This window comes from Carcharhinus amblyrhynchos, chromosome 6, assembly GCF_965287045.1.
Source record: "Carcharhinus amblyrhynchos chromosome 6, sCarAmb.v2.hapA, whole genome shotgun sequence".
NCBI classification, from domain to species: Eukaryota; Metazoa; Chordata; class Chondrichthyes; order Carcharhiniformes; family Carcharhinidae; genus Carcharhinus; species Carcharhinus amblyrhynchos.
Window position 1 is genome coordinate 88,073,508 of NC_137329.1, and position 14,167 is coordinate 88,087,674.

At 40.2% G+C, this 14,167-nt stretch overlaps 1 protein-coding gene across 6 annotated transcripts in view; it reads right to left on the reverse strand.

Annotated features, from left to right (window-relative positions):
• The window catches only part of LOC145344083 (protein FAM118A-like), a 91,325-nt gene that overhangs the window by 13,245 nt on the left and 63,913 nt on the right, over nt 1–14,167 (reverse strand). For 3 of the 6 annotated variants that reach the window (XM_080190893.1, XM_080190891.1, XM_080190888.1), the window contains 2 exons: nt 7,757–7,792; nt 2,070–2,777 (listed from right to left, as the gene is read on the reverse strand). In XM_080190893.1, the coding sequence (XP_080047019.1) occupies nt 2,671–2,777; nt 7,757–7,792 (143 nt within the window). In that variant the 3' untranslated portion in view covers nt 2,070–2,670. Of the gene's footprint in view, nt 1–2,069; nt 2,778–7,756; nt 7,793–9,713; nt 9,767–14,167 lie in introns of those variants that run through there. The other 3 variants (XR_013886837.1, XM_080190892.1, XM_080190890.1) reach the window with 3 other exon arrangements.

Sequence of the window (14,167 nt, forward strand, 5' to 3'; positions counted from 1 at the left end):
CTGCTCTGCCATTCAGTTGGGAGTTTTTGATTAGGTTAATTGACGGGGATAAAGTCATGTGATTAACGGGAACAGCAAAGCTTGCTAGAAAACAGTTTAATTTACATTTTAAAACTGAGTAGTTGTTGCCAGGGCTGCCAGAAGAAAGCAGTGTCTCTCTCCCTCTCTCAAGACTTACTGAAAGCTCCAAGCCTGGCAACCCAAGTCTAAGCAAGTACTTTTGTGTTTGGCTAATTAATTTTAAAGAGGGGTTTAGGCTGTAAGGGAAATATTACTTGATTGGAACTCAGTGATAGGTTAGAGTTAAGAATTGTATTTTGTCATGTTTCAATACTCTTCAGTTGTTAAAAGTTAATTCATTTATTCTAATTAAACTGTGTTATTAAAGAACGTTTCTTTTGATAAAAGCTTCCTAGTTTGTCAGTAGACTCGTGCCTGGAGTAAAACATCTTATCTTCACATTAATGCCAAAATAGAAAAATTATGGGGGTCTACTCTGGCTTCATAACATACCTTGGGGTTTCTGATCTGGTGCCCTAACACCTGTACGCATAAAATAGGACAAATCCTACTCAATCAATTACCATCCCACCAGCCTACTCACAATTATCAGCAAAGTTATGGAAGGGGGCATCAACAACACTAGCAATTGCCACTTTCTTTGCAATAACTTGCTCACTGATGTTCAGTTCGAGTCCCACCAGGTCATTCAGCTCATGACCTTATTACAGCCTTGGTTCAAACATGAACAAAATAGCTGAATGCCAGAGGTGAGGTGAGAATAACTGTTCTTAACATTAAGGCAGCATTTGACTGAGCATGGCATCAAGGTGCCTTAGCAAAACTGGAGTCAATGGGAATTGAGGCAAAACCTTTCGTTGCTAGAGTCAAGATTGTTTTGGTAGTTGGAGGTCAAACATCTCAGTTCCACAACATCACTGCAGGCATTCCTCAGGGTGGTGTCCTAGGCCCAAGTGCCTTCAGCTGCTTCACCAATGATCTTCCTTCCATCATAAAGTTAGAAGTGGGGATGTTCACCGATGATTTGTTGTCGGTCGATCGCACAATGTTCAGTATCATTCATTCCTCAGATACTAAAGGCAGTCCAAGTCAAAATGCAATAAGACCTGAACAATATTCAGGCTTGGGCTAACAAGTGGCAAATAACATTCATGCCATGCAAGTGTCAGGCAATGATCATCTCCAACAAAAGAGAATCTAACCATCACTTCTTGTCATTGAATGGCATTTTCATCGCTAAATCCCACACTATCAACATCCTGGTTCACCATTGATCAGAAACTAAGCTGGACTAGCCACATAAATACTGTGGCTGCAAAGCAAGTCAGAGGCTAGGAATCCTGTAGCGATTAACTTACGTCCTGATTCTCAAAGTCTGATCACCATCTACAAGGCACACGTGCAATGAAATATTCTCTATTTGCTAGATGAGTGCAGTCCCAATGGCACTCAAGCTTGATACAATCAAGGACAAAGCAACCCACTTGATTGCTACTCCTTCCACAAACATTCACTCCTCCACAACTGATAATCAGTGACAGCAGTTCACACCATCTACATGATGGACTGCAGGAACCCACTCAGGCAGCACTTTCTATGAGCACTACAATTACCATTCAGAAGGACAAGGGCAGCAGATACCTTGGAACACCTGGAGTTCCCCTCCAAGTCACTCATCATTCTGACCTGGAAATATATCACTATAATCCTTCACTGTCGTTGCAGGGACTGCAAGTGGTTCAAAACCACCTTCTCAAAGACAACTAAGGATGGACAATAAATGCTGGCCTAGCCAGCAACACTTACTTGATAAACAAATTTTTAAAAGTATCAGTTTGATGTTGTACGTTTCAGAGTTGTTTTGCTTATTATTTCAGGCCCTGACATTATTATTTTAACCCAAATCACAATGTACATTTTGTCAAATAAATCAAAACTTGCCTTTGCCTCTAGTCTTTTTTCTTGTTTGAAATTTTTAATTCATGTCAATTAAATTTCAAACATTAAGAAAACTAAAAATACAATCAAATTTAACAGAGGTAAGCAAATCATCAAAACAGATTTCCAAAGTGCCCATTAGCCATAACATCCTATTTTCCTCTTTAAAGTTGGCTGTTGGAGAAGTAAACCAAATACTTGTTCACAATTGCATGAATTATTACTTTGTAAATTTGATGCAACTCATAGAAGCACAAAATACAATACTGGAGCTGAAAATTTCTCCCATTGATGAAGAGTGCATCAATTTAAAGATTCTTAATAATTTAAAGAAACATTAACCTGCATCTCTACCACAAAAATAGAAAGAGAAATGTATTTATTTTACTTCCATGATTCTCAGCACTGCTGAGTTCTCCATTTCAAGTGCAATTTTGACATTAATTACAACCCATCCTTCTCCATCAGTCAGCAGGTCAGAAATGAGAGGTGGAGGTGGGTGTAGGTGTGGGAGGCAGGGAAGGGTTTGGCAGTGGGGTAGCAAGTAGGGATACATTTAAAAAATAAGAATAAAATACCCATGCTGCTCTCCCATGTCTCTTGCAATACTTGCTTATAGCAGGTTTTGCTCACTTGCTCTGCATCTAGTTTCATATATAGCCTGCAGAAACTGGGTCCAAAGGATAGCAGGGCTCAAATAATCAAAAGGTTCTAAAATATCTTTGTTCTAAATGTACCATTTGCTTTTCGGATCCTTTTTTGAGTTACATCACCATTTTCTTCTTGTTTCCGCTTTGCACAATCTGAACAAGATGTTCCTGCAACAAATAAAGGTGTAAACAGTAAGAAACTACTGTACAATCATCCCAAAGGAAAGTTACAATGCAAATGCAAATGCAAATAAGTTCTAGAACATTGAAATTTTAAAAATGCAAGAATAAAGCTTCCGTTCTCTCTCCAATGATCCCATGCATTATACACATGCATCTTTAATCAATGAAATGGCTTTGGCAAAAATCAAGGGAAAAAACACAGTGACTTGAATAAAAACCATGCACTCAAATGGAAAAACACTAAGCTTATGAGGGCAATTTCTTTCTTCCTCTCACATCCAAGGTAAGTACCCTTAGCTCCTACCGAGGGTTGCTCTACGGGATTCGACATGGATCTTACCATGCAACCACTATAGAATGCAAATAATAGTTATCTCCTTATCAGTAGCATATCATCCACTTGAAATTATATTGAAGACCCACAGCGCTTCCCTAGCTCTCACTTCCTCTGCGACCCTACACAAGAAATAGAAAATACCACAGACCAATGCACTGAATGTACATCTATTTTGACAGATTTAAAACATAGCTTCATATCCTAACTAATTTCCAGATCAAATATCTCTGCATTTGATCCCAAAGGCAACTTATTTTGGTTCTTCATTTTAAATAATTTAAAAGAGGCCAGCTTCAATTTCAACTGACTGCATAAGTTTCCATAGGTATATAAAGAGAAAAAGATTGACAAAAACAAATTTGACCCCTTACAGTCAGAAATAAGAGAATTCATTACGGGGAATAAAGAAATGGCTGAGGAGTTAAATTCAGACTTTGCTTCAGTCTTCACAAAGGAAGATATAGAAGTTATGGGAAAGGCAACTTTTAGTGAGGAGCTGGAGGAAATCAATATTAGTAAAAAATGGTTTTGGGGAAATTAATGGGATTGAAGGTGGATAAATCTCCAGGTCCTGATAATCTTCATCCCAGAGTTCTTAAGGAAGTTGCCTTGGAAATAGTAGATCCAAAATTTCCAAAATTCTTTTGGATTCAGGACTGGTTCCTACAGATTAGAGGAAAGCTAATGTAAGCCCGTTATTCAAAAAGGAAGATAGGGAGAAAACAGGGAACTATAGACCAGTGAGCCTAACGTCAGTACTGGGGAAGTTGCTGGAGTCCGTTATCAAGGCTTTCATAACTCAGCATCTGGGAGGTAGTGGTATAATCAAACAAAGTCAGCATGGATTTACAGAAGAAAAATCATGCTTGATGAATATGTTGGAATTCTTTAAGGATGTAACTAGTAGAATTGACCAAGGAGAACAAGTGGATGTGGTTTATTTAGACATTCAGAAGTCTTTTGACAAGATCGCACAAACAGACCACTATGTAAGGTTAAAACACATGGGACTACAGATAATGTCTTGAGATGGATAGAAAGCTATTTAGCAGACAGGAAGCAATGAGTTGGCATAAATAGATCTTTTTCTGATGGTCATTCAGTGACTAGCGGGGTTCCGCAGGGATCTATGCTAGGACACCAGCTGTTCACATTATATGTTACCGATGTGGAAGATGGAACTGAATGTATTATGTCCAAATTTTCAGATGATACAAAGTTGGGTGGCAGGGTGAGCTGTGAGGAGGATGCAGAAATGCTTCAGCATGATTTGGACAGGCTGAGTGTGTGAACATCTGCACGCAGTATAATGTGAATAAATGTGATGTTATCCACTTTGATAGCAATAATAGAAAGACAGATTATTATTCGAATGAGTGTAAATTGAGAGAGGTGGATACTCAGTGAGAACTTGGTGTCCTTGTGCATCAATCGCTGAATTGATTGGCAGTTGGTAACTAGTGGAGTGCCCCAGGGATCGGTGCTGGAGCCTCAGCTGTTTACCATTTATATAGATGATCTGGAGGAGGGGGCTGAGTGTAGGGTGTCAAAATTTGCTGATGACACAAAGATGAGTGGAAAAGCAAATTGCGCGGAGGGTGTGGAAAGTCTGCAGAGGGATCTAGATAGGCTGAGCGAGTGGGCAAGGACCTGTCAGTTGGAGTACAATGTTAGCAAGTGTCAGGTTATCCACTTTGGCAGGAATAATAGTAGGAGGGATTACTATTTAAAGGGCAAAAAGCTGCAGCATGCTACAGTGCAGAGGGACCTGGGGGTCCTTGTGCACGAGTTGCAAAAACCCAGTATGCAGGTGCAGCAGGTGATCAAGAAGGCGAATGGGATGCTGGCCTTTATAGCGAGGGGGATTGAATATAAAAGCAGGGAGGTCTTGCTGCAACTGTACAGGGGCACTGGTGAGGCCGCAGCTGGAGTACTGTGTGCAGTTTTGGTCGCCACACTTGCGCAAGGATATTTTGGTCTTGGAGGGAGTGCAGAGGAGGTTCACTAGGCTGATACCGGAGATGAGGGGGTTGGACTATGAAGAGAGACTAAAAAGACTGGGTCTGTACTCATCGGAGTTTAGAAGGATGAGGGGGGATCTTATAGAGACATATAAGATAATGAAGGGGATGGATAGGGTAGAGGTAGAGAGATTCTTCCCGCTCAGAAAGGACAGCAGGACCAGAGGGCACAGCCTCAAGATAAGGGCGGGGGGGTGGAGCAGTTTAGAACGGAGTTGAGGAGGAACTTCTTCACTCAAAGGGAGGTGAATCTCTGGAATTCTCTGCCTGTTGAAGTGGTGGAGGCTACCTCGCTAAATATATTTAAGTCACGGGTAGATAGGTTTTTGGTAGGCAAGGGAATTAAGGGTTATGGGGAGAAAGCGGGAAAGTGGAACTGAGCCACTTCAGATCAGCCATGATCTTATTAAATGGCGGGGCAGGCTCAAAGGGCTAGATGGCCTACTCCTGCTCCTACTTCTTATGTTCTTATGAAAGTAAGCACACAGCAGACAATAAAGGAGGTAAATGGTACGTTGACCTTTATAGCAAGTGGATTTGAGCATCGGGGTGTTCTGCTGCAATTGCATAGCACGTTGGTAAGGCCACACATGGCGTATTATGTGCAGTTTTGGTGTCTATCTGAGGAAGGATGTCCTTGCTATAAAGGGAGTACAGCAAAGAATTACCAGGCTGATTCCTGGGATGGCAGGTCTGTCATATGAGGAGAGATGAAGTCAGTTAGGATTATATTCACTGGAGTTTAGAAGAGTGAAAGGGAAAGACGTAGAAACTTATAAAATTCTAACAGAGGTAGACAGGATAGATTCATAAAGAATGTTCCCAGTGGTGGTGGGGGGGAGGGGGAAGTCCAGAACTAGGGGTCATAGTTTAAGGATAAGGGGTAACCTTTTAGAACTGAGGTGAGGTGAAATTTCTTCACCCAGAGGGTGGTGAATGAGTGGAATTCACTACTAGAGAATGTATATGAGGTTAAAACATTGTCCGATTTCAAGAACAAATTAGATACAGCTCTTGGGGCTAAAGGGATCAAGGAATATTGGGAAAAGGGGGGAAAATCAGGATATTGAATATGATCAGCCATGATCAAAATGAATGGCAGATCAGGTTTGAAGGGCCAAAAAGCTTACTCCTGCTTCTAGTTCTGTGTAACTGGCTGTTTCTTGATAGAAAACATGAAGATTCTTGATTTTGTCAGATATACATGGGACATCTGAATCTAAATAATCAACTGGGTCACATGGAAAATGAATCATTTCAAACTACACCTTGCATCTCAATTTCCCATCCATTTTCAGCAAGCCCATCATCTTTTGTGTTCCCCACTTTTGATCCAAGTCTTACATGACACACATATTTTTGTCTTTATTTAATCAATACTGCAACAGAGATGGCACCTCTAAACTTTTCCCTCGTTCCTTCCAAACTGCAAATACGTTTCTACATAAAACCATAAGACATAGGAGCAGAATTAGGCCACTCAGCCCACTGAGTCTGCTCCGCCATTCGATCAAGACTGATATTTTTCTCATCCCTTTTCTCCTGCCTTTTCCCATAACCCTGATCCCTTGTTAATCAAGAACCTATCTATCTCTGCCTTAAAGACACTCAATGACTGGCCACCATAGCCTTCTGCGGCAGAGAGTTCCACAGATTCACCACACTCTGGTGAATAAATTCCTCCTCATCTCTGTTTTAAAGGATCATCTCTTTAGCCTGAGGTTGTGCCCTCTGCTTCTAGTTTTTCTTACTAGTGGAAACATCCTCTCCACATCCAGTCTATCCAAGCCTTGCAGTATTCTGTAAATTTCAATAAGATCCCTCCCTCATCCTTCTAAACTCCAACAAGTACAGATCCAGAGTCCTCAACCATTCCTCATATGATAAGCTCTTCATTCCAGAGATTAGTCTTGTGAACCTCCTCTGGACCCTTTCTAAGGCCAGCACGTCCTTCCTCAGAGGGGCGCAAAACTGCTCACAATACTCCAAATGGGGTCTGACCAGAGTCTTATATAGCCTCAGAAGTATACCCCTGCTTTTGTATTCTAGGCCTCTTGACACAGATCCTGTCAGCCTACAGCACCACGACAAACCCACGACAAACCCACAACGTTGGAAAAATATCTCACATAATCTGCTATTAAGCTCATAATTTACCAGAACCACAACAGTGAATGCCCCAGATTTCCTTCTTTATTCTAGCTTCCAGTCATTTAAAACGCAAAACATAAAAGGATCAACCCGATCATGACTCCGCTGTCTATATTTCAGCCTTGGTGAGGTCCTATATTGCGGAAATAGTAAGTGTACTGATTTATGATAAAGTCTTTCACTTAGAATGCATGACGTATGATTAACAAGAAGAAATTCAAACTACATTGAACTTGGAATAGTTAAATATTTTACACTTATAACCTCCGCCATGCCAAATTCCACATTTGAGAGGAACTGTCTTTCCTTAATTCCATTTTAAATGCATAGCTGGCCTGTAAATTTAGCATTATTTTAATCACATTGGAGTTTAATGAAGATATTACCACTGTACATTAAAAGCAGTTAGCTTCTTAAGATTGCAAGGGTAACAATGAAATGCCGGGTTATCTTACCTAATGATAGACTTGTACTATCTGCAGAAGAACCATCTAAAAACAAAGTAATGCTGATGAATAAATAAACCAGTTTTTGATACATGCACATGAAACATTTTATAGAACATTCAAGTAACTGCAGATCAGAGGAAACAGGAACAGTGCATCAGGTCATTCACTTAGAACATTTACCCTGTGTTGGAAGCTACTAAAGTTTGCATACTGAATCAGTCAATCAGTCCATATTGGTAAAAAGAATTCAAAATATCATAAATTTTTCTATGGTCAGGCCTTGTGACATCACGAAGAAAGAATAAAAATATTTTCATTTGCAAGTTCATTTTGGAAGATAACAGTTTTTAAAAAACACATATACTTGATTTATTTATGAAATGCACCTGTAATCATATTATTCAACTTCGAAATAGATAAGTAAATACTAGAAATTTACACTACAAATAGAAAATTTCTAGAATGACTTGGGTCAGTGGAGAAAACAAGTCAATCAAAGCAACATGGTGGGTGGGCCCTTTGAGAAATAGCTCTTCCGGAATGGTAACAATATTTTTCTAGTCATAGTGGTTCAGTTTCCTTAACTATGTGGCTACCAATACATGGCTTTTTGCGTTTGGCCAGAACCAAAACTACAAATTTGTTCATCCTTTCAGACAGATATTGAGAGCAAAGGATTTGTTGAACGCAATATGTACGTTTTACTGAATCTCAAATAACAGAAATTGTAGTATGAGAAAGCATAATTCCAGTAATTTTGCATCAGGTCAACCTGAATACTCAGTAAACTCCTGGAATTCCCATTAAGGGCTTTAGTAGGATAATGGTTGTTACTAATGTGGTCTGGATTAGTGCCCCAAAGATGTGGACAGAAATTTTGCACCCACCCCCAGGTAGGTTCCAAGACAGTCAGGGGCTGCATCAAATTGCACGGACAGGATCCCACCCACTCATATCAAAATGCAATTTCACGGTAGGGCAGACAAGGTCTTGGATGGGAAGCCAGTCCAGGCCCTGATTAAAGACCATTTGAGGGCTTTTTCCCTGTCAGCCTCAATATTTAGGCTGGGGGGACACAAATTGGATCAAGCTGCCAAATTCAAAAGGTTAACAATCTCAATCAGGATCATGGACATCTCAATTCGAAGGCCTCTTCAAATTTGGGGCACGATATCTTCAGGGACCTGGACCCCCACCCCCCCTCAACAGCAAGATCATTCCCACCGCCCCAAACTTCCTATTGCATCCCCTTCTCCCTCACTCACAGGACCCCAGGTCCATAACTGAGTTGCGGTCCCAGGACCTAGGTGCACGGCACTGCAGTACCTCTTCTGGTCATGACAGCACTGTGCCTGGAGTGGCTAGATAGTATACACTGTCCTGCCTATTGCCAATCAACACTCAATTGAGTGTGAAATAACAATATGCCTGTCTTCACTCATGATGGCGGCCACCGAGCATTCACCATCCTGAAAATTCAGGCCAGGAGTTAAAATCCCATATTAAAGATGGGAACTTTGAATTCAATCAATTAAATGAATCTGGGGTCAAAATAGTTTCATGGTCACCATTATTAAAAGCAGCTTGTTATAAAAACCCACCTAGTTCACCAATGTATTCACCAATCTGCTTTCCTCTAAATTGCCCTCTGAAATTGCCTGGCAAGCCTGTTAGTTGAATTCAAGAAGGGAACCGCACTGTCTCCTTAGAGGGCAATTAAGGATAGGCAGTCAATGCCAGCCTTGCCAACAATGCCCCCATCTCTTACATTTGACTGCCCTATTAACAATTCTATAATGGAGAGTCGTTATTGGGCAATTACATAAAATCCAGTCATTGAAATCACTAAATTATCATAAAAACCCAACTGGTTTATTAATATCTGTTAGAGATGAAAATCTGCCATTCTTACCTCATCTACTCTAAGTGACTCCAGACCCAAAACAATGCAGATGACTCTTACCTGTTCAATGACCCAGCAAGCCATCCAGTTGTATGCAAGCACTAAAAAAGAGTCTGATAAAAGAATAAAACCTGACAGACCATCCAGCAACAACCTAGGCACCGGAATCAGCAAAGATACACTCAACAGTCAATCCTGCAAAGTCCCTACTAACATTTAACAGCGTGTGCCAAAATTAAGCGAAGTGTCTCACAGACTAGGTGAGTAAAAGCTTAATATTGTCAATGTCACAGAATCTGGGAGCTGATGAGTCATTACAAGATTTAAAACCCTTCGCGATGGTCAAGTTCTTTCTTTGATGCTTATTGAGCTACAGGACAGGTGGTGCATGGAGGGTCAGATGATGTATAGAAGGTCAAGTAGACAAGTTGTTGGAAGGATTTTGTGCTCACTCTGACACCATGATTTTGCTTCTCCATGTTTCCAACTGAATTTATTGATGTGTTTGGACTTAAAGCCAAGACTCCCTTGAGCTGAAGATGTTTGACCTCTTGAGAACATCCCTAAAGCATTTTTGCTGTTCACTTAGGAATCTCTTGGCATGACAGAATTCCAAGTACAACAGTCACTTCTGAATGACATGTCCTACCCACCAGAGTTGGTATTCAGTGCTCAGCACCTTGCTCAGTGTTGAACAAATTGGCTTGGGAGATGGCGCTAATGATGGATACCTTTCTTGTCACTAGATTTAGAGGATCTTGCAAAAGGACCGCTGGTGGTATTTCCCCAGTGCTTTGGATGTGCCTGTAGGCTATCCAATACTCTGAAGCATATAGGAGCACTGAAATTACTGCTGTCTAGTAGTCTTCGCTGCCCTTTGAATTTTCTCACCATACTCTGCCTTCTATACAATAATATGCAAGCCATGATCTTCACCAAGACAACAAACCACCACAGACCTAATCTTGATGAAGAGTGAGGCCAAACAAGGCTATGTCATCACACTAACCACCTTCTCCATCTTCCCCATTGCATTACTGCACTTCATTTCCAGAAAAATACCCACAGCTGTGGAAATAACTTAGACAGGAAACTCTTCAACTTACAATATCTTCAATGCAAAATTAAAATCACTCCAGTTTCAGTTATTGTGCTCCAAGACGTAGATGACACTTGTGTGTGCATCATCCTGAGTGTTCCCCACTCAGAAACTTAGTTCCAAATCATTGTCAACTCCATCCCTGAGCCGTACAAGAAAATGGGATTTTCACCAAATATCTGGAAAACTAAGATCCTCTTGCAACCAGCTCTCATGTGAACTATTATGTTGGGGGTCTCTCATGAACAAAGGCAAACACTGGAGACAAATTGCCAGCTCAGCATTTGAGGGCTAGGATCATAAAGCTGACTCAATGCAATTACTTAACGTGGCAATCAGCTGATCAGTCAACCTTGGAATTATAGCCAGTGCACTTTGCATACCAAATGATGTGACTTTACACGGGAACAGACCACCTAAGTTTACAATAGCAGACATTTATTTGGCTTGGTCAGTGAAGAGAACTTGCCAATATCCTTTAAACAAATCAGCCTTGTTAATGAAGGCAATGTTCCTCAACCTCTCAACACAATCCTCGGGTTCTGCGATCAGATAAGAATTTGTGTCAGTTACCATTTTAACCTTTCAGTAATAAATGTAGGCACTTTGAGAACCATCTAGTTTTGGTACCAGCATCTCAGACAGAATTTCAAACACTTTGACTGGATTCAACAAATACAAGTTTCTTACACTAATTGAACTTCATCCATGACATTGGCCAACTTGTTGGGATGTGCCTGCTATAGGCTGTCCAAGACTATAGGGGTTCTGTTTCATTCTTTAACTACTCCTACGTCATCTCATGAAGAGCCTGAGGTAATAGCTGATCTGTCCATGCATACAGCCTTATAATCCTTCAATACACCAACTATGCCTTACTTCCCTTGCTCAGGTAGATGGCACAAAGCTTCATACAGTTGTTCAGACACTCTGCATTTGACAATTTCACCACAGGGTCCTCAATCTTAAAACCCTCAATCTCAGACTCATCCTCTGGTTCATCATGTGAATTTGTAATCACCATCTATATTCTCTACTACCTGAACTACACCCGTTGGTTGACAATGCCTTGGTTATAGTACCTCTTCAGCATGTTTCACATGACATACATTTATTGGCTGTCTGGGATACTAACCACATAGTCCAGCTGACCGAGTTTCTTTTTAATATAACAAGGTCCATTAAGCTTAGCTTTCAATGTACCACTAGGCAAAGGCAACATGGCTAACACTTTATTAGCATGGTTCATGTGCTTTTGTGGAAAAACCTATATTTTATGTTAGTGTGATGAATATTTTAAGAAGTAGGTTTCGCTGGGGCAATTAATGATCATGTGACCACACTGCCTGAGAGATAAACAATTGAAAAATGGCCAATATGTTAACTTTTAGTGGTGTGTGGCTCTAGTCTGAAGCAGGGTTTTATGCTTTAGAACAACTTGCTGCAGAAAACATTTCCAGGTGAAATTCTGTGTGCTGGCTAAAAGGCTAGCAAATCATGTGTTAACGGCAAGACTACATGGAGCTATACGTCTACAACCATGGTAGGATGGCTGGAAGAAATTTGAAGGGATAACCTTACTGGAAGTAAGCAGATGGCCCAAGAAATCTCAACTCCAACACAAATCTTTGAAACAGTGTTCAAGACAAGTAACTAATCATCCAATTTCTGATAATTATCTGGCTTGAGTTTATTGAGCGTCTATGTCAAATGGGTGTAGAAGGTTCATTTAAGAAATTCAATTTAGACTACAAGTAACTGTGCTCATTGTACTTTTGATACGCTTAATGTAACTGGTTAAACTATAAAGTTTATTTATTAGTGTCATAAATAGGCTTACATTAACACTCCGGCACTACTTGAGTACATTGTGGGAGGAAGCCGGAGCACCCAGATGAAACCCACATAGGCACCGGGAGAACGTGCATACTCCACACAGACAGTGACCCTAGCTGGGAATTGAACCTGGGTCCCTGGCACTCTGAGGCAGTGGTGCTAACCACTGTATTAAAGATAGAATGTAGTTATCAGTATTCATGCTCTTCAATTTGTGTTGTCAAATTCTTTTGTTTTAAATCATGAGCTTTTAATAAATCCTTTCTTTAAGTGAATACCTTTGCTTTAAGTGAATACCTGGGCTTTCAGATTTTCCAAAACAAAATTACTTGTTTCTACTGGAATTATAACATTATACCCTGGTTCAAAACTATATGCTTTAGCTGTACTGTCAGTTTGTGTTTCCATTGCCTGTTGCGAACCCTCAAGACACTCTTTAGTCCCAACTGAAATTTTTAAGAGCTTTTCTTGGAACATTGACACATTTCCTAGGAGGGTAGTGGGGAGCCGACGGCCTGATGGTATTATCGCTAGACTATTAATCCAGAAACTCAGCTAATGTTCTGTGGACCCAGGTTCGAATCCCGCCACGGCAGATGGTGGAATTTGAATTCAATGAAAAATATCTGGAATTAAGAATCTACTGATGACCATGAAACCATTGTTGATTGTCGGAAAAACTCATCTGGTTCACTAACGTCCTTTAGGGAAGGAAATCTGCCATCCTTACCTGGTGTGACCAACATGTGACATAACATTGTGGTTGACTCTCAACTGCCTTCCAAGAGCAACAATGGGTGGGCAATAAATGCTGGCCAACCAGCAACAATCATGTCTCATGAATGAATAAAAAAAAGTTTTCTTCTTTTGTGCCAAAAATCATAGTTCAATTTCATTTTGAGTCTTCAATCAGTCTCCACTTTCAAAAAATGTAGTTCTTTTACAGAATGGAGAGTGGCAACTCTTGAAGGAATCAGATCTCAAACCCTTGGCAACCCAATCAGAGATCCCTCCCTAATCTTCTATCTAACCTACAAAATCAGACATGGGATATATTGTATTAATACAAACAATTTAGAGATCTTTGCTCTTCAAAATTTATAAACAAGATTTTAAAAAAATTATTTTACAGTACACGTGCCATTGGTAAATCAACAAGGTCCAATTTTTGGACTTACAAGAAACAGCCCATCTCATGTTTGGGCGATAGAATTGCTGTTGAATTATCTCTCACAACCCATCATTCTTGTATTCATGTCACTGCCCAAACTTGAATTGATCAACAAATTGTTCCGTTATATCTATCGATTTTACTGTCTTCTCATATCTTAACATTGATTGAAACAGATTTGAAAAAATATGTTCTATAAAAATTGTAGCACCAATTTAAAACCTCAAAAGGGATTTGCAATTGCAGGAAGCCAACTGTTTTTTTTTATATAATTTTTATAATATTTTCCACAATGTATTTGTACTAACATTTTCTCTCGGGATAAATCATGCTGAGATTTCAGGCTTTACTTGTGCTGGGGCATGTTATAATGTTACAACATGCTGCGATGTACTGCTTATATACACA